Source organism: Monodelphis domestica, chromosome 1 (assembly GCF_027887165.1).
Source record: "Monodelphis domestica isolate mMonDom1 chromosome 1, mMonDom1.pri, whole genome shotgun sequence".
NCBI lineage: Eukaryota > Metazoa > Chordata > Mammalia > Didelphimorphia > Didelphidae > Monodelphis > Monodelphis domestica.
The window spans coordinates 62,154,767-62,179,005 of NC_077227.1; the positions used below are offsets into that span (position 1 = coordinate 62,154,767).

The window sequence follows — 24,239 nt, forward strand, 5'->3', positions numbered from 1 at the left end:
TATATTACATTTAAGCTACATCTTAGAGTTTGTTTGTTTTTTGGTACTGAGTCATTTGTATTATTTCTCCCCCATTCGAATGTGAATTCCTCGAGGGAATGGGACTTTCTTTCTTTCTTTTTTGCTTCTTTTTGTAAGCCCAATTTAGGACAGCACCTGACACAGAGTAGGTGCTTAAGGGTTTATTGACAGACTGACTCTTCTGGTTTATCAGAGGTTAGGGTGTTTCTGGACTGAAGTAAACAAGGGATCCAAGCAGGAAACATAAAGGGGGGAAAATGAAGTAGCAATGGGTAGGGTGTTGGACTTGGAAGTCCTCAGTTCAAATCCAGCAACAAGTATTTATTTACTAGTTATGTGACTCTGGGCAAATCCCTTAATCTCATTCTCATCTTCCTCATTTGTAAAGTGAGGATAATGATAGCACCAACTTCCCTAGGCTGTTGTGAAGATTAAATAATATTTGCAAACTGCTTTTCTAGATTTAAAGGGTTATTCAGATGCTAGCTACCAATCCTTGTCAAGAAGCAGGAAGGCAGAGGAATGTGCTATAGAAACAAAGGAAGAAATGTCTTTGGAAATTCTGAAGGGACATATTAGGCTTCTTCCATCATCCAGATGGCCCTTGGAAGTAATGGCCTGGTGACATGGGGCCTGAGGCCTAATCTCAACTCTGCCATGGCGATTTTCTTCTCTAGCCTTCATATTCTTCACTGTAGGAGGGGACCAGATGTTCTTTCTTCTATATACTTTGCATATAGAAGGTATTTAATTAAATGTTCTGTCATTTGTGTTCTTGACAATTTGTTTATATAGAAAAATGATCACAGAGCAAGACCTGAGAGCCATATGGCTCATTGGGTCAATGTGTCTGTCTTAGACTGTAGCCAACTAGCCTGAGGAGTCCTTTTGGTAAGGTGCCCAGATTTTCATTCTGTGCAGGTACCGGTGTTTGATTAAAGGGTAGAAGATTAGGGGCAGCTGGGTAGCTCAGTGGATTGAGAGCCAGGCCTAGAGATGGGAGGTCCTGGGTTCAAATCTGGCCTCAGACACTTCCCAGCTGTGTGACCCTGGTCAAGTCACTTGACCCCCATTGCCTAGCCCTTACCACTCTTCTGCCTTGGAGCCAATACACAGTATTGATTCCAAGGTGGAAGGTAAGGGTTTAAAATGAAATAAATAAATAAAGGGCAGAAGATGATTATAATAATTACAAAGAGGAGGGATCTGTTGATGGCCATAGGAGCTGTTTCAGAGGCTGGACTCCCTGGGTCTAAGGGGTCTGGGAGGGCAGAGACTTGGAGGGAGAAAGGAATGTCCGATTAGGTTTAGTCAATGCACTGGGGTTTTATTTATTTGAGAATTGTCTTTGATCTTGAAAAACATCTGCCAGCTGGAAGAACTGGTGCCTGAGTGACCTCCATTGCCACCCAGGAGAACCTACTTTCTTCAGAGGGGGTTAAATTGCATAATATATTCAGTCCAGTCCAGTTTTTACTTTGAGTTTCAAAGAGTCTAGGAAAAGGCCCTAATAGCAACTTGCCTGAGTTCTGGTGGAGGCCAGTGCAGACACTGGCATTGTATACATGTCTACATCTATGTATAGAGTATGTGCATCCTCTAAGCCTCCTTATTCTTCCTGGACATCAGTGGTCCAGTGGCAGCTAGGTGGCTCAGTGGCTAGAGAGCCAGGCCTGGAGATAGGATGACCTGGGTTCAAATATGACCTTGGGCACTTCCTAGTGATGGAACCCTGGTCAAGTCACTTAACCCCAACTGCCTAGCCCTTACTGCTCTCTTAGTCATTCCTATAGCTTTGACTAGATTCAACTTTCGAATTCTGGAATCCTGCCATCTTCATAGGAGATGATTTCTAGTTTTCTAGTTTTTCTTCAATTTTCAAAATGGAATTAAAAAAATTCAAAATCTTCAAATTTCAAAAAAAGATTTCTAGATCTTCTTCAAGATCCTGTTCTTCCTCCTCTGAATAGGCTCCATTTTGTTAATGATTCTTTTACAGTATTATGCCCAGAATGGTTCACCAAACTCAAGATGTGACCTGGTGAGCTCAAAGTAGAATGGGATTCCTTGAGATAGACCCCATCTTTCTATGAATCTAGCTTCACTGTACTGTTGTGAAGGAAGCCCTTGGTAGACTGTAAAACCCAACCCAGGTTTCCTCCATCCTGTATCTGTGTGTTTGTATTTTCCATTATCAATCACAAATTCATCTATTCAATTTTTTCTTATTAGGACAGGATCATCATTCCAAACTACTGAGAACTTCCACAATCCTAATTCTGCCAACCAGCATGTTAACGACCCTTCTTTGTAAGTCTGGTAAACATCCCATCTATGTCCTCATCTAAGTTACCAATAAAAAATTGCATATAACAAAGCAAAAGGGAGAACCTTTCCATGCCCTACTGTCAGTAAATAGTCAATGACCATTGATTGAATGCCTTCTGTGCTCTAGGCACTGTGTTATGAACTGGAAAATAATTCCTGAATATATTGATTGCTACTCTTCAAATAGAGTTTCTCCCCCAATGCTGCAGCAAACTGCTATGACTTCAGCCCACCTTTCTTTCTCCATCTTGTCTGCATGAATATCATGGCAGACTTATTTTTCTCAGTGCCTTCATTTCCATACTGTTGTTCCTCTCTTTGTAATAGCAGATGTGTTTGGGGTGTCGTATGGTTCTGGGTGCTGGCCCAATATATGTAGGCATGAAGAGGAAATTCCACCAAGCTGATTAATAACTCATGTTATATTTTAAGGTTCTGCACAAGTGCTTTCTTTACTACTCCATGATTTGGGCAGTATAAATATGTTATTCTAATTTAAAGATGAATTTACTGAGATTTAGGGAGGCTGACTTAATAGAATTTAACATGACCATAGAATAGAATAGAATTTACTATGACCATACAGCCAGTTAAATATCTGAGTCAGGGATTAGAACTCAGGTTATTATTATTATTTTAATTGGCCAAGGTCTCAGGGTAGGGAAGGTAGCCACCTCCTCTGTACTTGCCCCCCTTGGCAGGGTCTGAGGGCTCTTCCATTGACTTTGGGACTTTGGAAAGGTCTTCTGAGACATTGATGAGCCTCAGTTTCCCCAACTGTAAAATGCACGCAAGAATGCTCTTGCCCTCTTCCTTCTCTATGTGAGCAACTCCATCCTTGGTGATTTTGAGAAGCTAAGGAGGAGGTGGAGGAGGACAAGGAGGCCAGAAGAAAGACAGCCTCCGTTCTGCATCGGGGAAACATTAAGCAGCTGGGATTGATTGACCCAGGAGGGAAACTGGGAGGTGAAACTGAGGTTAGTGTTTTCTTCCGGGAGAGGGGGAGCCCTGTGCAGCTGGAGGCTAACAGGAAACACATGTGGAGGGGGGACGGTTCTGAGGTAGGGGTGGGAGGAGGCCCACTTTCCCAGGAGAAGGATTCACAGCCAGGGTAAGACCTAGAGAGCCCGGTGGAGAGGAGACCTTATGGTTCTGCCCCTTCTGCAAAGAGCCTTGGACCTGGATGGGGGAAAACAAACCCGATGTCAATCTTTTGCTATGATGGGGAGTCAGTGATAGAAAGCAGTGAGCCAGTAGGGTAGCGCAGGCCATGGAGAAGGGATTTGGAATCAAAAGGCTTGGCAGGGTCTGAGAGCTCTTCCATTTACTGTAGAACTTTGGAGAAGTCTTCTGAGACATTGACCAGCCTCAATTTCCCCAGCTGTAAAATGCACTCAAGAATGCTCTTCCTTGCAGGGTTTCTTAGAGAAGAGTGCTTCAATCACTCTTTTCATCTGGGCTGTTATAGTATGGCTTATTTATATGCAGCCACAGCATGCCCACCTCTGGGCTCAGAACTGTGGGAAGATAAACAGAAGAAACATGATCCTTGAAAAGCATACAGTCTAGTTGGGAAGAAGAGAGATGAAACGATAGGAGATTAAAAGGAGGCAAGCATGGCATAAGAGGAAAGGAGGCATATTCCAAAGTAGCCTGGATCCTGAGCCCTGGGTTCTCATCCTAATGATTTTCCTTATTGACTGTGAGATTTTGAGCAAGATACCTTGTACTAACTTGCTTTGTACCTCAGTTTCCCCTTCTGTAAAATGAAGGGGCTGGCCTGCATGGCTTGTAAAATCCCCTCCAGCTCTCGTGTTCTACTTACAGCAATTCCATCACTGAGAGCTAATTGCGTTGGGAGTTCAGATTTTAAGTTCAGAGAAGAGAGAGATAAATGTTGACTAACAAAGTCAAAGTCAGGGAAGACTTCCTAGTTGTCTTAAAGCTGGCATCTGTGAACATGGCTTTTAAATATTATTAATTATTATCTAATACTTAACTAATAAATTATTTATACAATTAATTAAATATGAATATAAATATTAATAAATAAACTAAAATTAATAATGAAGTATAACATAAATATTATACACCAATAGAATTGTTTCCTTTGTAATCTTGTGTATTTTATGCACTCAAAAATATTATTCTGAGAAAGGGTTCAGGGGCTTCACTAGGGGTCCATGAACATACAAAAAGCTTTAAAACTTTTGTTTTAAAGGGTGTGTAGAATCCAGAGGCAGAGAGCAGAACAGAGAGCGTTTTAGATGGGAGAATGGTACAAGGAAAAGACAACAGGAGTGTGATGTGGAAATGTAGGACGCCCAAAAGACCACGGTGGTGGGCATGTTCTAGGTGGGCACATTTTAGGGAAGCTCATGGGATTTAGAGCTAGAGAGGATCTTAGATGTCACCTAATCCAATCCTCTTATTTTAGTGGAGCAAACTGAGGATCAGAGCTTTAAGTGGCTTGCCCATGGGCACTTGGGTAGTAAAGAGCAGGTTTCAGATTGAAATTCAGATCTTCTGACTCCAGAACCATCCCTCCTTAACCCAATACCATCCTGCCTCTCCCTGAGATGCAGTTTACTTGGATTTTGCCTCATTTTGTCTATCTCCTTATGGCAAATGGCAAAAAACCTCCTCTAGCTTTTGCATGCCCTGAAACTGTGTTGACAAAAGAAACTGAGCTCTTCTGAAACTCCTGTCTATTGGTCTGGTGTCAAAAGGAAGTCAGGAGTACTCTGGTACCTGAAACCACCAAACCTACTTCATCCTGTGGCCACAATCCAGGTGGAACAGATATTATATCTCGGTCCCACCCCTTGAAAGTCCTGTGGCCAGCAGCAGCTCTCAGGGGCAGGTGGTACTCAGACCCCTCCATGGCCAGAGTAAGAGAGAGAGCAAGAGATTCTTGGCTCCAAGAATCAACGTTGTGGAACGACATTCCTATGGGGAGAAAATGGAAAAGATGGGGCAGAAGGGGATTGTAAAAGGCCTCCAATACTGGGCAGAAGGATTCATGGTGGCTGCTGTAGAATGTAAATTCTTTGATGGTAGAATCTGTTGCATTTTATCTTTATATCACTAGTGCCTAGCCCTGTGCTAGGAATGTAACAGGGGCTTAGTAAATATTTGCTGAATGGAATGGAATGCTGTAGGCGATAGAGAGTTATTGCATGTTGGTGACTTGGAACAAGTAAATCATACCTACTATGTGCCAGGTATTGTGTTAAGCATTTTTTACAAATATTCTTATTTGATCAAGCCTGGGAGCTAGATGCTATTATTATCCCTATTTTATAGATGAGGAAACTGAGGCAAAGAGGAGTTAAGTGACTTTCCCTGGGTCACCCAGCTAGTGTCTGAGGCCAGATTTGAATTCATAACTTCCTGACTCCAAGCCTAGTATGGTGCTACCAGCTGCCTTCTTTAACCCCTCAAGGAATATAGTAGTGGGGATATGTAGGGGACTCTGGATAATGCCAAGGATGCTAGAGGAGAATGGTCCTTCATTCAATGTACAAGCAGACTCACTCATTCAGTAAGAATTTATTAAGTATTATATATATATATGCATATAGAATACATATGTATATAATATGTATATAGAATACATAAGAAACAATGAATATGATGACTCAGTAGATGGAGAGTCAGGCCTGGAAACAGGAGGTCTTGAGTTCCAATCTGTCCTCAGATACTTCCTACCTGTGTGATCCTGGGCAAGTCATTTAATCCCAATTGCCTAGCCCTTGCCACTCTTCTGTCTTAGAATTGATACTTAGGATTGAGTCTAAGACAGAAGAGAAGGGTTTTAAAAAAAACTTACTGGATAGAGCAGTAGGAGGGATATACTCAGAAATGAAGGTGATATAAAAACAAAAGAAATGAGTCAAAATTAAACAATAAAGCAATGAACTTATTATATACACCTACTATGCACCAGACACCATACTAGGTTCTGAGAATTCAGACAAAAACAAAATGGCCTTTGCCCTCCATAAACTTTAATTCTAATTCTAATTAACTCACCAGTCAGAGCAATATGAAGAGAAAATGCCCTTTCTACTCCCCTGAAGTCATTTAATCTGACTTCATGGCCCTTGTGCTTGACAGATGGTCATTCAGCATCTTGAATACCTCCAGTAGCAAGGAACTCCCTACTTTGCAAGACGGTCCATTTTTGCAATTCTTGTCCATGTTTTCCCCATAAATACTGCAGGTCTTCTGGCGGTCCTTCTAATAGTTCAAGGATATCAGGTAAAACATCATGTTGGATCACTCTTGCTACCTGCCCTATTTACTTATTTTCAGAGTCAGGACCCTTCGTTTAGGTCTTTTATGTAGGGCACCTTTCCATTGTCCTTCAGTTCATCTGCAATTTTTACTCTTTGGAGATCACTGTGTTCTCTGGTTTTCAGTCACAAAGCATTGCCAGGAGAATGTTGGTCTTAAAAAGATGTTTTTGTGGCAGGGAACAGCTTACTAAGCTGCAATTATCTTCGTGGTGGTCTGTTTGCTTATACTGATCATAAGCCCTGTAAGCGACAATGACCAAGCATTCTAGGAAATGATGCTTCTTGTTGCCTTGGGTGAATAATCAAACCAAATCCAACAACCAGCCAATTCCTTCAATCGTCTGTCCAAGGAGAACCTGTGAGCTATCTCCCATTGAGCTGGAACTTTCTTGTCTCCCTGTTTCACTTACGGTGAGAAGATCAGTGTGGACAATAAATATGCTAAGCAATAATGTATTAACTTGCATGGAAGTGGGCTCATCATTGCCCAGGAATGGAAGGGGTGGTGTGGTGGAAAGAAAATTGGATTTAGAACCAGAAGACCTCAGTTCAAATTCCAACCTTGTCTGTACATAACTCTAGAGAACAGATTTGAAGTCAAAAGACTTAGCTTCAACTGTCTGTATAACTCTGGATAATTCACTTGACATAGATGGGCTTTAGTTTTCTCATTTGCAAAATGAGGGAATTGGACTACATGACCTCCAAGGTTCCTTCTATCTCCAAATTTCAGCTTTTCTGAATTGAAATTCCTTAATCTGTAAAATGATTGGTCAAGATGATTTCTAGGGTTCCCGTGATCTTTTACTATTGAAGATTTTCTATCTCAATAAATAACCAAGTGCCTTCTGTCTCTACTACTCATTTGAAATTGAGAGTACCCCTGAAAGATCTTTATCTGATCCTTCTTTCCCAAGGCCACCAACCCAGTTCAGTTTAGGGCCTTATCATCTCTTGCTTAGACTATTAAAAATACATTTCATTGGTATCTTTTACTTTTACACTGCCTAGATTTCCTCCTGAATCCTTCTAAACCCCTCTATCAGAAAGCTGTCCCTTATAGCAAAGTATTTTTAAAAGACAAAGGAAAGAAAAGAGAAGAATCAGCAAAACTGATTATTGAAAAAAAAAAAGTTGACATTACATGCAATGTTCCTTACCTATGAACATCATCCCACCCACATCTGTGCATAGGAATGCTCATAGCTCTTCTTTGGGGTCAAGTTTGCTTTTTAGAACTTCATAATGTTTACTTTTGATGATTTTTATGGACTTTCTCTCCCCTGACATTGTTGAAGTAATTTTATATATTGTTTTCCTGTCTCTGTTTACTTTGCATCAGTTCACGTTGTCTTTTCATGTTCCTTTATATTTATAATGCTTGCTGTTTCTTACAACATAAGAATTATGCTGCCATTACAATGTAATATTCCATCACATGCATGTACCATAATTTGTTTAGACAGTTCCCCATCAATGGGCATCTACTTTGTTTCCAGTTCTTTGCAACCACAAAATGTAATGTTAGAAGTATTTGGGGGCATATGGAGCTTTTATTTTATTTTTCTGGCAATAAACTCTTTGGGATATATGGAATCTAAAGGCCAAAGAGTATTGAGACTTAAGTTACTTTATTTGAATAATTCTAAATTACTTTCCAGGATGGCCACACCCAAAATGCATGAGTGTGCCTCTTTTTCTACAATCCTTCCAACACTGACTATTCCCATGTTTCGTATTTGTCATTTTGATGGATATAAAAAGAAATATCAGGATTGCTTTTATTTTCATTTTTCTGATTATTAGTGATTTGGATGATTCTTGTGGTCATTAGTAGCTTTCACTTGCTTAAAGAAATGTTTGTTCTTATCTTCTAACTACCAACCATTGGGAAATCTGCCTGGAGTATTCAAATAATCCAGTCTTCCTGTTTCTAGTCTCTTTCTCCATTTTAATCAATCTTTTCCAACCCTCACATTTAAAGCTAAGAGACTATTCAGTCCAATAATCCCATTTTACAGATGAGGCAACTGAGACTTAGAGTGAGATTTATCCATGTCTACCCAGTTTAATATCAATAGCAGGATCTTAGGTGTTCCTGACTCCCAAACACATTAGTTAGTATGTTATGCAGCTCCTCCACAGCATGGATAATTCTTCCATCATGGCCCCTCCAAAAAAATTGTCTTCAGAAATTGCTGTGCATGAAAAATTCACCAAAAGACAGCCAAGTCTCCAATGATGAGCTCCTAAGCACTTAACTAGATTGATTTAGGTGAGACACATTGAATGTAGTCAGTTCCATGTGGCCAGATTAATTTGTCTAAAATACCAGTGCTTATCATGTCATCTCTGTTCAAAGACTGCTGCAAGTTATACACTTTTAAAACCTAGTACTCATGGAGGACACTGTCTTCTGAGCATGAGGAACTGGGTCACCAATTAAGACCTCTCCAAGAGTTTCCTGGCAGGCCTGGAACCTCTTTGCCTCAAGCTGGGATGACCTCGACAGTTAGTTAGCTCAAGGTTTTGTTTTGCTCCTTGGGGAGCTTTTGTATGTGAGAGCAAATAAGAGTGAAAAGGGAAGGGCAGGAACATATAAACCATGCCCAAGAGCATTTTGGGACTTCAGCAAGAAGGGCCTCAAACCCAAAGAAGATCATAGAAGATCAGAACTGAAAGGGGCCAATCTGTTCATTTTATAGATGAAGAAACTAAGGTCTCTTTAGGCAAAAGTGACTTGCACAAGATAACACAGTGTAGTAGAGGAAGGAATTGTCCTAATAGGAAAGGGACTTCAGAGAATTTAGAAGCCATGGCCTTATCATGGATTTCCTTCTTCCTCATTTCCCCATTCCAAAAGAGAATGGGAATGGGGCAGCCCGGATTGTGATGGACTTAACAATAGGGAAGGCAGGAAGTTCCAGTCACTGTCAATTTAAGGAAAAATGCCAAGAGTCTGAATCTCATGAAGAATGTGCTTAGGTCACAGATTCTACTTAACTTTTCATATTTTATACTGTTTGGTTCCCAATTTCAGCAAGTAACCAACTTCCATCCTGGACTGGAGTCTGTGACAATCTACCCTTACCTTAAAACTCCCTACTTCCAAAATGGCGGAAGCACACATGTCCCTCTCAGTGGGCAGATACTCTAGGGCCAAATGGCAGGAGGAGACAAAATTCAAACTCAGGTTCCTATATTGTCCATTTTTAGAGCATCCTATCCTCTCTGTCTAAACTCAGTCATTGGTAAGACTTATGCTGAGAAGAGGCTATCTGACATATATCTGAAAGTCATATTCTTCCCAAAGAGGAATTGTTGAACAATAGTGGGTTCTTCCTAGAGAACCACATTAGATTCATATGGAATGCCACATATATCTTCAATTCCAGTCCCCAGATTCATATCACATCCCAAATTCATGTACCATTTTCCTTTTCTTAAAGATATTTTATTTTCCCAATTACACATAATAACAATTTTCAACATATATTTTCCAAAATGATAAGATTCAAGTTGGTTCCCTCCCCCCTCTTGGAGATGGTAAGCAGTTTGATCTGGGTAATTCATGTACCATTCTGAATGATAAGGCTTCTTAATATTGTACCTTTCCACTCCAATTCATGTAAAAACTTAAACTCCTGGATTTTGTAGGGGTTTGAACTTCATTATCTGCTCCCATGCTCCCTGAGCCCTCACAGGTCAGTGGTATGGGAGATAATTATCCTTTCTACTTTATAGCCCATTGGAGGGAAAGTAGAAAGCTTGCCTCGGGTTCCCCAATAATTCAAGAAACTAGCCCTCATTTCTTTCCTTCCCTCTGTCCCCTCTTACCTGCTTGTGAGGGTACACGTTGATGTGGCACTTGATACATTCTTGTCCCATGTTGGCCCAAGAGTTCCCGCTCATCCATTTTCTCTTGCACTTGGGGCACTTGTATTCCCCAAAGCAACGCTTCTTGCCCTGGTATGGGGTCAGACCCTCACCTTTGGGGCGAGCCTGGAGGAACATGAAAGAAACAAGAGAAAGAATGGAATCCATGTGGCTGAGTTCACATTACTAGATTTTCCACCAGTCACTAATACCCCCCTTTCAGTTGTCAGCTCCTCACCCACCTTCCTTCCCCAGAACTCCTGAAAGAGAGGGTTAGATTTCCTCCTTCCTGGAGCTCTTCAAGCAAGGGCCAATGACCATCTGTTGGGGATATCGTACAGGGAATCCATGTGCAATTCCAAATTTGACTAATAGACTTCCTAAATTTCCTTCTAACTCTCAGAGGCTATGATCTCTGTGGTCTTTTCTGACTATAGCTAAGATCAGAGGCTTTCTGGGGACAGTGACTGGCCACATATTGGGCCTTTGGAAATATTAAGAGCCAATGGATGTCTGACTGGTTTATAATATGTAACCCAGATGCATATACACAGGGATTTCCAACATTTGCCCTGCCATACCACTTAACTTTGTCAGACAACATGAATTTATTAAGTGGCTCCAATGAGTCAGCCATTATACTAAGGTAACAGGCTAAAAAAAAATCAATTGCATAATTATAGGATAATGAGGTCTCATGTGCAAAGGGCCGGAGAGTTTTAATTGACTGCAAGCCCTGTCTTCAGTGTAATGTGGCAGCCAAAAAAGATAATTTTATCTTGTGCCAAAGCAACAAGTATAGTGATCAGACAAAGGTGGGGAAACTGTTCCAGACACTTGGTCCTGGTTAGATCACATCTGGGTTATGAAATAGATGCATAAGATATAGTATTTCAGTTGACTGAGCCAGAAGGACTAGAGCCAGAGATATTTTGAATTTTTTGGGAAAACTGCCATCTAGAGACCCTTAGAATTCTAAGAGCAGTTTCTGCATACAGTTAGTATGTCTAGTTCTGGACATCACCACATTTTAACTGGGGCATTGACTAGCTAGAAAGTGTCTGGGATGGTGGAGCTATATGGAAAGCATATCACAGGAAAGAATTGAATGAGGTGAGATCATTTAGTCTAGACAAAACTGAGGAGGAGTGAATAGATCTCTTAAAAAACCTGAAAGGTCCCTGAATCAAAGTTTTCTGCCATAACTCCAGAGGGAGAAGCACTAGACAGACTAATGTGTGGGTAGAAAGTAAAAAGAAGCAGATTTCTAATAAGGACAAACACTAACAACTTGAACTACTCAAGAACAGGATGGGTTCTCTCATGAAGTAATGAGTTTCCCATCACTGGAGGTGTTCACACAAAGAATGGATGGCCATCAGGTAAGGACCTCCTTCCAATTCAGAGGTTATATGGCAGTGGCATTTAGTGGGGATCATGGGGGTGGGAAATCATTGGAATTGGAGTCACAATATCTCAGATCTTCCTCTTCCTGCCTGTATGACTTTGAGTAAGCCACTAAACTCCCCTGGGTCTTACTTTGCTCAAATGAAAAATGAGGGGGTTGGAATAGATGACTTCTGAGGTTCCTTCTGGCTCTAAATCTCTGATCCAAAGATGCAGATGCTCTGGGAAAGCATTCAGAGGGCAAAGGTCTTGCCTGTTTTCATTCTTTCCTACAGTTTGACTTTGGGTAGAACCACCTAACTGAGACTTTGATCTAACAGCAGGAACCACATTCTTACTATTTGGTTTCCTGATTTGTCATCCTCTAGTAGCTCATATGCCTCCCTACCACTCATAACATACTTATATGTACACATATATTTACTCATATATCCACATACTTGTATACATGTGCAGACACATATATATATACACATTCACACACACATACTCATTTTTCAGAATTTCTGTTAATGATTGATTTGTTCCTTTTCTCACCAAATCCAATAACCAGTCTATCTCTGCCCCTCACCTCATCATACTGGGTGATATTACTCAAGTTGGATCTCTGAAGGAAAGACTCCCCCTCCACAAAATTGTGAAATAAACTAAGTTTCCCAGAGGTGATGAACGTCATGAAAGAACATTAGGTTGGGAGCCAGGAAATCCTGGTCTCGGTCTTGTCTCTGCCATGAAGCATCCTGTGCAATGTTAGGAAATTCATTTCATTTCTCCAGGCCTGAAAACCCTCAACTGTAAAATAAGGGGGGGGGTGGACAGAGTGATCCCTAAGGGCCCTTCCAGCAATATGTCCTGCAATCACCCCATTGAGCTCCAGCCAGGTGGGTCTGCTCACTGTCCCAATCAATCACATGAGGGTCATTCCTGGTTTTGCTCATGCTCTACCCTCATCAAAGGACATAGTGAGATTGGATGATCTCTGAGCCTTCCCAGCGCTGACATGAATGAAGTTGGATGAAGTTGTTTTCAACATTCTTCTGCCTCCTCTTTTCAGAAGTTCTTCCTTTTAGGCACTCTGTCCAGAGCCTCTTATTTTCATGGCTCAGCACTGTCTCTCTTTCTACCCTCCTTCCTTCTTCATACTTTCTAAATTTCAGAAAGGAAAAATGATGGATAACTAATTCATGCCAAGGCAAGATGGTGAAAGGCCTTAAGATCATGCCATCTGAGAATCATTCAACAAACTGGCGATGTTTTCCCCAGAGAAAAGAAGGCTTAATGGGGACATCGCACGCCCCCATAATATGTCCCTCATGGGGACATGGTAGCTGAATCCAAGTCTTTGAAAGTTTGTCATATGAAAGAGGGATCACATTTATCTTGCTTGGCCCCAAAGGATACCACTTGGAACAGTGGGTGGAAGTTGCAGTGAAGCAGCTTTAGGCTTAGCTTAAGGGAAAACTTCCTGAGAATTAGAGCTATTCAGAAGGAAAATGAGATCCCAGGAGAGGTAAAGAATTCTTCCTCACTTAGGGTCTTTGGGCAATGGCTTGGGTTGTCACTTGTAGAGAGGATTCTTATCCTGGTGTAAAACTGGGAGCTTCTGAGGGCCTTCCAACTCTGAAAGTCTGAGATTTTTACTGTATTCCTTGTCTTGGATGTTATCTACATTTTTAAAGAGGAGTTTGGAGAAGGCAATGATTGATCCAAGCAAGTCACTCTCCACTGCTGTTTTTTTTTTGTTTGTTTGTTTGTTTTTGTTTTTTCAGAAAATGTGTGATAAAGATATAGGAGAGATATTGAGAGACAGACAGGCCTTTACCAGACTTCTTCATGTATGTGTGTGTGTGTGTGTGTGTGTGTGTGATATATATGGATATGGATATATATATATATATATATATATATATATATATATATATATATATATATATATCTCACATGAGCTGTTTCCCCCTTACTGACCATGTAAGGTCAGCCTCATCCTCATTCACTGTTTGTGCTAAGAGAGCCTGTAGAAAAGGCCGACAGGCCAAGGCCAAGGGGCAGTCTTCTACATTTAACCTTCATTCACTACAGCAAATGGCAAAGGTCCTTAACCTTTTAGGAGTTAGCAAAGAAAAATTAAGTTTGAGAGTTTGGAGGGTGGAGGAAGGGGAGAGATGGAGTCTGAGAACCTCTTTGCCAATTATTTTACTGGCTGGAGAAGGGATGTGGAAAACAAGAGAGAGGGACGGTGAGGAGAGAAAAGGAAAGAGGAGGAGATACAGATAGAAGAGAGGCAGAAAGAAGGAAAGAGTGTCAAAGAAATGAAATATATACAGTAGGAGAAAGAGAACAAAAAGAGAAAAGAGAGGTTAAGGACAGAGACAGAGAGGAAAGAATGATTTTTTTTTCCTACGAAATTCTTTTTCTGAGGGGATATTCATCAAGAAAACCTTGATCTAGGCAACTTAGGGACAATTGGTTCCTCCCAGAAGTGTCCCTAATCATTATCAAGACACCAGACCAGCTGGGGAACCTAGGGAGGAGAGCCAGCAGTTACTTCTATTTAGATGAATTCTCTAGGACAAAGCCTGAATGGAGAGCTTCCTGAAAAGGAATGAAATGTTTCTGCATTTTTCTAGAACAGACTGTAAAGGAAATTACATTAGGTGGACTCCAGGCATTCAGAATTAAATACCAGGTACCATGTAATCTCAGGCCAGGAGAGAGCCCCAGGATCAACTAAGAGAAGTTATATTTATGAAGCTTGGGAGTTATCTCCTTAGGCACTGTGTCCTTCCTACACATTATGAGAGCAGCTGGCCACTAAACCTCTAAGTAAAGCCCTCCCTATCCCTACACAGCTTGTGCTGAGGGGAAAAGGCTGCTAGGTCAAGGTCAAGTGGAGCAGGGCAAAAGGCAAGACTCAGCTTTGACCTTTCTCATCTGTAGCAAATGGCAAAAGTCCTGTCCTCCCAGGGGTTATTATTGCAAAATTTAGTTTCAGAGTTTAGGGGGTAGGAGGGAAGGATATGAACATGGACTCTGAGAATTTAGTTCTCATAAATACTCTGAAGAACAGAAACAGAGAATAAGAAATTATCTGCTTTGAACATATACTTTTGCTAGCATTCGTGGTTCCCATATTGAATTGGTTGTTACCATTTTCCTTTATAAGTAAATCCTTCCAAGTGTGAGTGGGTAGGAGTTGGGAGAAGAGTGTAAAAGGGAGAAGGAGATGGAAAGATAAAGTGGATGCTGGATCATGAGGTATCAGAAAGGTAGAAGAAGGTTTGAGGGCACAGGACAAAGGATCTACTTATGGCAGGGTGTTGGGTTTTGAGATTGGACAGGACTTTTAAAATGCTTTAATTAATTAATATTTATTTTAATGTAATTAATTAATTTAGAATACTTTTCCATGGTTACATGATTCATGTTCTTTCCTTCCCCTCCTGCCTCCCCCCTCCCATAGCTAGAATGCAATTCAATTGGGTTTTACAAGTATCATTGATCAAGGCCTATTTCCATATTATTGATATTTGCATTAGGGTGATCATTTAGAGTCTACATCCCCAATCATATCCCCATCGAACCATGTGATTAATCATATGTTTTTCTTCTTCATTTCTGCTCCCACAATTCTTTATCTGGATGGGAATATCATTCTTTCTCATAAGTTCCTCCTGAATTGTTTTGGATCATTACATTGTTGATAGTAGAGAAGTCCCTTACATTTGATTGTGCCACAGTGGACAGGGCTTTGAGACAGTAGAATGGGACATGCTCAGGACAGATCCATCCCTTGGTATGGGATCAAGTCAATATCTGAGTCCCCTATGTCAGCAGTAGGATCCCTAGGTATGCTTCCATTATTCCGTAGTCCAAGTTCTTTGAGTTGGATTGGGATCTAGAGTCCCATCTCTTCTACTAACTTGCTTTGTGATTCTGGCAAATCACGACCACACTCTGGGCCTCTGTTTCCTTTTCAATCCAAAGAATCTTTGGCTCTCTGGGCAAAGGAAGGGTTCCTTGGCATGGGCTTTCCAGTCCCATGCTGGCTTCAGAAAGAACTGGTCTGTATATTTTCCTTCTCCTCATTGGCTCCAGCTCTCACTGCCCTGTTTTGCTCTTTTGGCAACACCAGTCTTGGTGTCCTTTCCCTGCCCAAGTACCTTTCTTTAAAGGTTTCCCATGTTCTGCAGGTTCAAACCACAGATTCCTCTGCTGGGTATTCAGACCTTTTACAATCTAGCCCCTATACACATCTATGAGCTTGTTTCTCACTACTCCCCTAAATGAACTCGTCACTTCTCATTCCACATTTCATGTTCATTCCCCAACCTGGAATGACATTTCTTTTTCCTCTCTATGTATCTAAAACTTACTTAACTTTCAAGGCTGTATTTCAATTCAACTTTGTCCATGTGTTGCCTCATCAACACAACTCAACATCTCTCAAAGAATTTACTCTCTCTGCCTCCAAGTTAACTATTTAAATTGTATTCTTCCCTCTACTATTTTGGAACTGAGTGTATTGCTTGCCCAACTAAACTCTAAGGGATCACACATTTTATTTCTCTTGTTTCATAGGTCAAAGGAAAGGTATAAGACTTTAAGGTTAGAAGAGAGTTCAGGAATCTTCTTGTCTAACTTCCTCATATTTCAGAGAAGGTCAGTGATTTCCAAAATCACAGTTATGAACTAGCAGGGGTGGGATGTAAATACAGGTCTTCTGACTCCAATACCAATGTACTGCTACTACCCCAAGCAGTGCCAAACACAAGACATCTGTTAACACCTATTTATTGACTGTCACTCTATTTCAAAGGACAACAAATAACTGATTATAGATATAACTATATCATTTAAAAATTAGCCTTTGTTGTATAATCATATAGGCATTTGACAGAGGGAAAAGCAAAAACTAAAAGAGAAAAAATGAGAAAATTACTTTTGTCCTTTATTCATTCTTAGGTGCTAGGATACAGTTATTATAAAGGTCACAAAATCGTTGTTATAAAGACAAGGATTCTGTCACTATTACCTAGAAAAGCTTAACCAATGCAAAGTAAAGTAATCCCCATAACAAAGGAGGCAAAAGAACCTAGAAATTGCTTTGGTCAACAAACACTTAATCCCCTTGTCACTGGTGAGTTGTGACAATCAAAGGCAGCACCAATTTATAGTACAAAGTCACTCAAAAATATTGTAAAGAAGGAGAATAGAAAACTGAGAATTATTTCCCTACCAAACAAGGAGAAGCTTGAGGAAGCAAAGAGCAAGCAGAGAACTTGGTAGGAAATTCAGTCCAGCTTAATCATTCCAAGGACATTTGTAGATGAGTTAAGAAGAGCACAAAAAAGAAATCCAAAATGGAACAGATCTGCTGACATTTTCAAAGCGATCTATTCTAATTTACCACATCAGTAAATGATGTATTTTATGAGGAAATAGCTATGGTGATTAAGGAGATGAAGTCAGGAAGAATGATTGAATCTGAGCACATATGTAAATAAGAATCTGTTGGATATGACACAATTTTAAAGACTCAGAGGCCAGTTTTTCATGTCTTAAAGCAGGAGAGAGCTCAAGAGAATGATCACAGATGGTATTAGTAACACCTCTCAAAAAATTAAGAAAGTGTAAGCAATTTCCAATCTGTATATCTAGTTTACTATCCCTGTAATAAAGTCATGAAGGCAATGAAGGAATCCTCAATGAAATATGTGAATGAAACAAGTAGGTTCTTGCAACTGATATTCTCAAAGAGGTCACATCTTTACAGTTATCCAAGTGATGGAGAGGCCTAGGGAATAGAAGAGTCCACTGAGTTTATAATCCATTGATTTGTAAAAAGCATTTGACCCTGTGGGTCAAGGTAATCTCTTTTCCTTAAAGTGTCTCTTGTGATTACATTAATATTAGGAGAAACTCTATATGACAGATGTAATTAGAGAGATTGCTTCTTTCCAACAGTGTTATGCATTGACATCAATCCATCAACCAGATGTTTATCAGCCTCCTACTAGGTTCCAGGCACTGTGATAGAATTACAAAGATAACAATTAAACAGTCCTTGCTCTCAAGGAGATTACATTATATCACATGAAAAGGAATTTGTGGAAAATAAATAAAAATAAATAAATCATAGAATTGCTCCAAGTGGAATGAACTGACTTAGAAGGTGGTAGGTACCCCCTTATTGGAGGACTTCAACTAGCAGCTGGTTGACCACTTGATGGGTGCATCATGGTAGGGATTCTTTTCAGGTGTTGTTTGAATGAGATAGTAATGGGGTCATTACAGCTCTTAATTCTTCCATACATGGTAATTTGGGGGTGAGGTGAAGGATTAAGGAGGGAGATACCGCCAGCAGCTGCAGGGATCAAGAAAGACTTATGTAGGGATCTGTGCTTAAGCTAAGCTTTGAAGGAGGCTAGGAATTCAAAGAGGAGGTAAAGAAGTTGCACATTCCAGGCATGTGCAGAGATATAATGATAAGAGATAGAATATCACATATGGAGGGTAGCAAACAAACCTGGAAAGGGAGGGTGCAGCCAGATTGTGAGGGGCTTTAAATAACAAAGAGGGGAAGTTTCATATCTGATCCTAGAGGCAAGAGAGACATTCTTATTAGGTGAAATCTAAAATAGGTTGAATTATAAAAGCATATCGAAGCAGGATTTAAAGTGTTTACTAGTGTCATGGTGGATATTCAGCCCAGTATCCAACAAAGGAAGAATTCCCAATTGGTGATGAGGCTCTTCTAAAACTATTTGCAGAGGACAATATGCTCATTACATCCAGACTGGAAAAGTTATAAAATTTCACCAGTGAAATCTACCTACAGTAACATAAGAATATGGGTCTAAATAGACATACTGTAGAAAGAAGGAAGTGAGTGAAAAATTCATGCTGCCCAGAAAATGCCCAGAAACTGGACAAACAGTCCATTGAATTAGCCCATCAATATGGATATCTTCAGTAGGCACTGCAGATGGATAATGGACAGGTTCCAAAACTGAGTAATGGGAGGATGAATTCTAGATGGGTCAAAAATGGAAAACTACACTGTTATTTTGTTGTTGTTGTTGTTTAAGTGATCCCATACCATCAAAGCCCATCATCTTAACACCAATATTTTCCAAGTGCTGTTACCTGGCTGCAAGATCATTGAAAAAATGAAATTATAAAGTAAATCAGTTCTGTTGATTATCTCCGATTTACCTTGTCTATACTTTTGTTTGCACAGACATGTTTTCATGTAGACTGTGAGCTCCTTGAGAGCAAAGACTATCTTTTGCCTTTCAGAGTATCCCCAAGCATTTAGCACAGTGCCTGGAACATAATGGGAATTTAATAAATGCATATTGACTGACTGGCTCAAAGAACAATAGAAAGATATAGAGGTAATGTAAGAGGTCTAAAGAATATAACATCAAGTTACCTGTCTACACAAATTACATGAAAGTCATTATCAAAGATATACATGGCTAGCAAAGGAGGTGGGTTGGTGATGTAGCAAGAACATCAAATGACGAATGGATAGGCTGCATGGTACCCTGGTACCCAGGGACGTCAAAGAACCAAGAAAAAGGTCTATAGTGTATTGAGTAGAACCTATTTGGAAGAGCTTTGGAAAAGCATGGAGAGGATGAACATATTATAATGTATGGGTTGGACATTCAATGGTGGGTGAGGTCCCTTTCAAATCACAAATTCAGTGATTCTAATCAAGGGGATTATAAATGGTGGGAGTATCTACATTTATCAGCCATTTATATGGCATCATATCAAAATACGATGACAAGAAGTTCTTGGGACAGTCACTTAGATTCCCCAAGTCTTTATTTCTCCGTCTGTAAAGTGAGGGAGGAGGTTGTAGGTGATAATCTCTAGAGTTGATTCTAGTTCTAAGATTCTAGGATTTAATGATGTAGACTGAGTCTGGAGTTCAAGAGATAACTATTCTCATTCCCCTACCTATTCCTAGCATGGGGCAATACTGCAGAGTGGAAGGAGCTGTAGGGCTGGAGTCTAAGAATCTGAGTTCAGTGCCTGGCTCTATTATAGATTACATGTATCTTGGTTAAATCTCAATTTCTTTGTTCCTCAGTGTGCTCATCTGTAAAATGAGGGATTAGGACTAGATGATTTCTAAATCAAGTGATTCCAAAGGGATGTGATGTTTTAACAGCTTACTTTGCTTAAGTGTCGGAGAGAATCAGTTAGGAGACAGGCATAAGCTAGGTGGAGCTGTGGAGTCAGGAAGACTTGGGTTCAAATTCAGCACCAGACATTTACTACCTTGTGAGCCCCTAGGAAATAATTTACCTCCTGTCTGCCTAATTTCTTCAACTGTAAAATGGGGATAATAGTTCCTTTAATAATTGTCATAAAGGGGGCAGCTGGGTAGCTTCTCAGATGGAAGGTAAGGGTTTAAAAAAATAATTGTAGTGAAGATAAAATGAGATATTTGTACTTGTTTAGGGGCAGGACTTGAATTCAAGTCTTCTTGACTCCAAGGACAGACGGTCTAGTCAATATACCAGTAGTATTAAAGTCATAGACATGGGGGCCACTATAACATTCAGAAAGATCATGGCAGGCATATATTGACTCAGAAAACTACACAAGTTTATCTAGTTCTTTCTTTTTTTAAATCAGTATAACAATATATTAAAATCAGAGAAGAATTACATCTTAATCTAATTTGGACCAAATTCAGGAGTGTTGTGGGTCCCTGCACCATTATACTATGTTTGCCTCTCTAGGCATATTGGGAATAAAATAATCAAAACAATACTAGCCCTTTTTCTTAAGGAGCTCACAAGTGATAAGAGTGAATAAAGTAGAATCAAAATAACAACATATACACTAGTAATAATAGTAACAAAATCCAGAAAATATACAGAGAATGGGGTTGATATAACTCTATATAAAGTTGATATAACTTCATTTGTTATTTTAAACAAAATCTGAACAGAAACTTCAGAATTTAATGCATAATCTTTACTTTTATTTTTATTTATGTATTTCAAAGTTTGTATTTGCTGGGGTTAAGTTTATAATAAAGTGGCTTTTATTTAAAATATGAAGAATCAGAGTCAAATGGTGAGAAATTGTAATAACCAATTCCCATCAGAGGAAATATGAAAATGAACTTCTCTCCCCTTGTGGGGTGGGGGACTATAGGTGTGGAATGCTATATTTTATATTGGAATTGGTAGACAGGTTGGTTAGAGTTTGCCAAACTGATTTTTTCCCTTTGTTATAAAGGGATGATTCTGTGAGAAGGGAAGCATAGCTATATTGGATGATATATATATATATATAGGTGATATAAAAATAAAAGTGAGTGATAGAGATTGTTTTAAAGTAAAGAACAATGGAGAAGAATCTTCATGGGCAAGAGAGATAGGAAGGAGGGAGAGTCCTTTTATTCCTGGAAAACCTTCATCCCAAGAGAACAGAGATGATCTTCCTATTCAATTCAATTCAATAGATATTTATTCTATACCTACTGTGTGCAAAGCACTGTGCTGGGCAATAGGGATGCAAATAACTTTTTTTTTTAATAGCATGGTCCTTTCCCTAAAGCTTACATTTTGCTTTCCTTAATAATTGTAACTTTTCTTTAAAATTGTAAACTTAATAATTGTAAAAAAATTAAATACACACACACACACATATATGGAGCAAATGCTTCCACAGCAAAGTTTTCTTTGTAAACTTGGAGGTTTACAAGTTGCTTTCTCTCCAAAATCATAGTGAAACTGGTGATCTAAATATTATCATCTGAATTTTACAAATGAGAAAAGGAAGCTCAAAATAGTGAAAAGTGACACCAAGTCCTAAGAATCAGGATCAGGAATCAAAGGCAGATTTCCTGACAGTCCAATGTTGTTCTCTTTCCTCTACTGTGGGCTCAGAAGATCCAGTTACATAGGCGCAAAGGGGGCTCTAACAGACACCAGTATTCTAGTTAAGGTGAAGTTATCCAGCTGTTCTTCAGTAGGAGAGATTTAGAAGGCCTAGAAAGAGAGGAATCTTGTGCTGAGCTGGAAAAGAGCTTTGAAAAAGATATTCTGAAACTGCTCTCTTCTTTCCACTAAGGAAGCTGACTTGTGTACCTTCTGACCATTTCTCCTAGCCCAGGAGGTTAGGGGTTGGTTAGAGTTTGCCCAACTATTTTTTTCCCCTTTGTTATAAAAGGATGACTCTCTGAGAAGGTAAGCATAAGGGATAGGAAAAAGAGAGTAGGAAGAAGGAAGAAGGTGGAAGACAGGCCAGAGCAGCCCAAGAACTCATGTAAAGACTGGAGCAGGCCAGAGAGGTCCAGGAGCAGTTAGTTTTAGGAGATTCAGTCGAGGTGGTGGGTTGATGGGGGGTTAGTGAGGGATGTTGTCAGACAGACTCATGGATAAGAAACAGATGGAATATTTGGGAGGGGTTCAGAGTCTCAGGGTAAGGGGTGGAAAAACAACAACAAAATGACTCTGGGGAGCTCAGAGGGAGGAGGGGAGGAAACAAGGTCAAGGAGAATCTTAGAAAAAGAAAGAGGAAGGCAGGAAAATGGAGAAAATCCAGTAGGAGGAGAAGCAGGCTTTGGGGAAGCTGGTGGATCAGGGGGAGGCATTCTAGCAAAAGCAATAGAAGAAAAAAGAAGGGATGAGAAGAAGAGAGGAGAAAGGAAGGAAATTTCTTCCCCCTCCCAAAATGGGGATATATGGAATAAAACCATATGGACTCAACTTCTTGAGCTGCATGAACAAAAACTCCCCATCTCTAGGGGATTTAGTCAAACTGAAGGGTATCTTGGTTGGGTTTCTACCCTTCAACAAGGACCTGCTGGTCTCCTCCCACCCTCACCCCCAAATACTACCTTACTAAATTCTAAGACAAGACACCAAATTTTATTTTAAAGTCTTTCTTTTGCCCCTTCTGTCTATCTCCTTGGGATCCACTTGGGGAAGAGAAGTGGTGTGAATTGGTCCAACCATTCTGGAAAGGAATTTAGAATTATTTGAGGAAAGTGACTAAGATGTCCAGGGCCTTTGACCCATTGCTTCCACTGTTAAGCATATAATCCTAGGAGAGTAGTAACAGGGAGGCACATCCAACACCAACTATATATGGCAGCACTTTTTGAAGAAACAAAGACCCAGAAACAAAGAAGGTGCTCATTGATTGAAGAATGGCTAAATAAGTTATGATACTTGAATGGAATCTTACTGTGATGTTTAAAAAAAAGAAGAAGAATGTGATGAATACAGAGAAGCATCAAAGGACTTTTACTGAGTATTGTACAGTGAAGTAAGCATAACCAGGAAAACAATATACACAATGACTAATAATGTACATGAAAACAATAAAAAGGAACACACAAAATTAAAATGCTTCAAAATTATAATAACCAAGCTTAGTCTTACAAAAGAACTCTGAGAAGGCAACTCTCCTTGCTTTCTTTGCAGAGTGAGAGACTCTGGACATGGAAAACTTCATATATTATCCCATTTTTTTCTACATGTCAATTAGTTTTGTTCAACTGTTTTTTCCTTCTTTTTAAATCTTTGTTATAAAGGAGTATTATCCCTGGAAAGGGGAGGGAGGAATCGACTAGAATATCTAGGATTGTGGAAAAACATTAGCAGTAAAAAGTATTTTTTTTAAATGAAGATCATAGGTCCTTCCTGTCTGAAGAATTGAAGAAAATGTCTAAGAGAGGTTCAATCGGATTATTCTGTGATTTCTGAGGAGATGGTCATTACTGATCTAGGACATTAAGGAAGGCTTCTTAGAAGAGGCCACATTTGAGTGAGGCTTTAAAGGAAGGGAGAAGTGGGGGAAGCCTCCATTTCATTCATCTCAGTTTCTTCATCTATAAAATGATGAAGTTGAAATTCACCTTTTCTTAAGTCCCTTATAACTGGGACATGTACAGAAAGGGGTGAGTGCTCCAATTTGGCTGAAGTGTTGGGGTCAACAGTAAAAAAAAGTATGAGGTAAGACTTAAAAAGTTAGATGGAGGGGCACTGTGGAGCAAAGGGAGCTGGAACTTGACTAGGTAGGCATTAGTGAGCTAGGGAGGATTTTTGAGCAGAGAAGTGACTTGAGGAGATCTATACATGTAGGAGGTAAGGGTGGCAGCAGTGTAAAAGATAATTTGAAGAAAACAGAGGGTATTCCATCCTCGAAGCTCAGCACTTGGCACACTGGCCAGGAACCCATGGAGGGCAGGAACTGGGTACATATCTGTAGAGTTGGCAAACAAGGGGGAAAGTGGTACTGAAAAGTCAAATAATCAAGAAGTCTTTA

The 24,239-nt window shown here is 39.9% G+C and overlaps 1 protein-coding gene across 1 annotated transcript in view; it reads right to left on the reverse strand.

The window, feature by feature from the left end:
• ZCCHC24 (zinc finger CCHC-type containing 24) overlaps window positions 1-24,239 on the reverse strand; it is a 137,688-nt gene that overhangs the window by 14,233 nt on the left and 99,216 nt on the right. Inside the window, 1 exon segment of the mRNA XM_001364865.4 lies at window positions 10,488-10,652. Within this exon segment, the coding sequence (XP_001364902.2) occupies window positions 10,488-10,652 (165 nt within the window).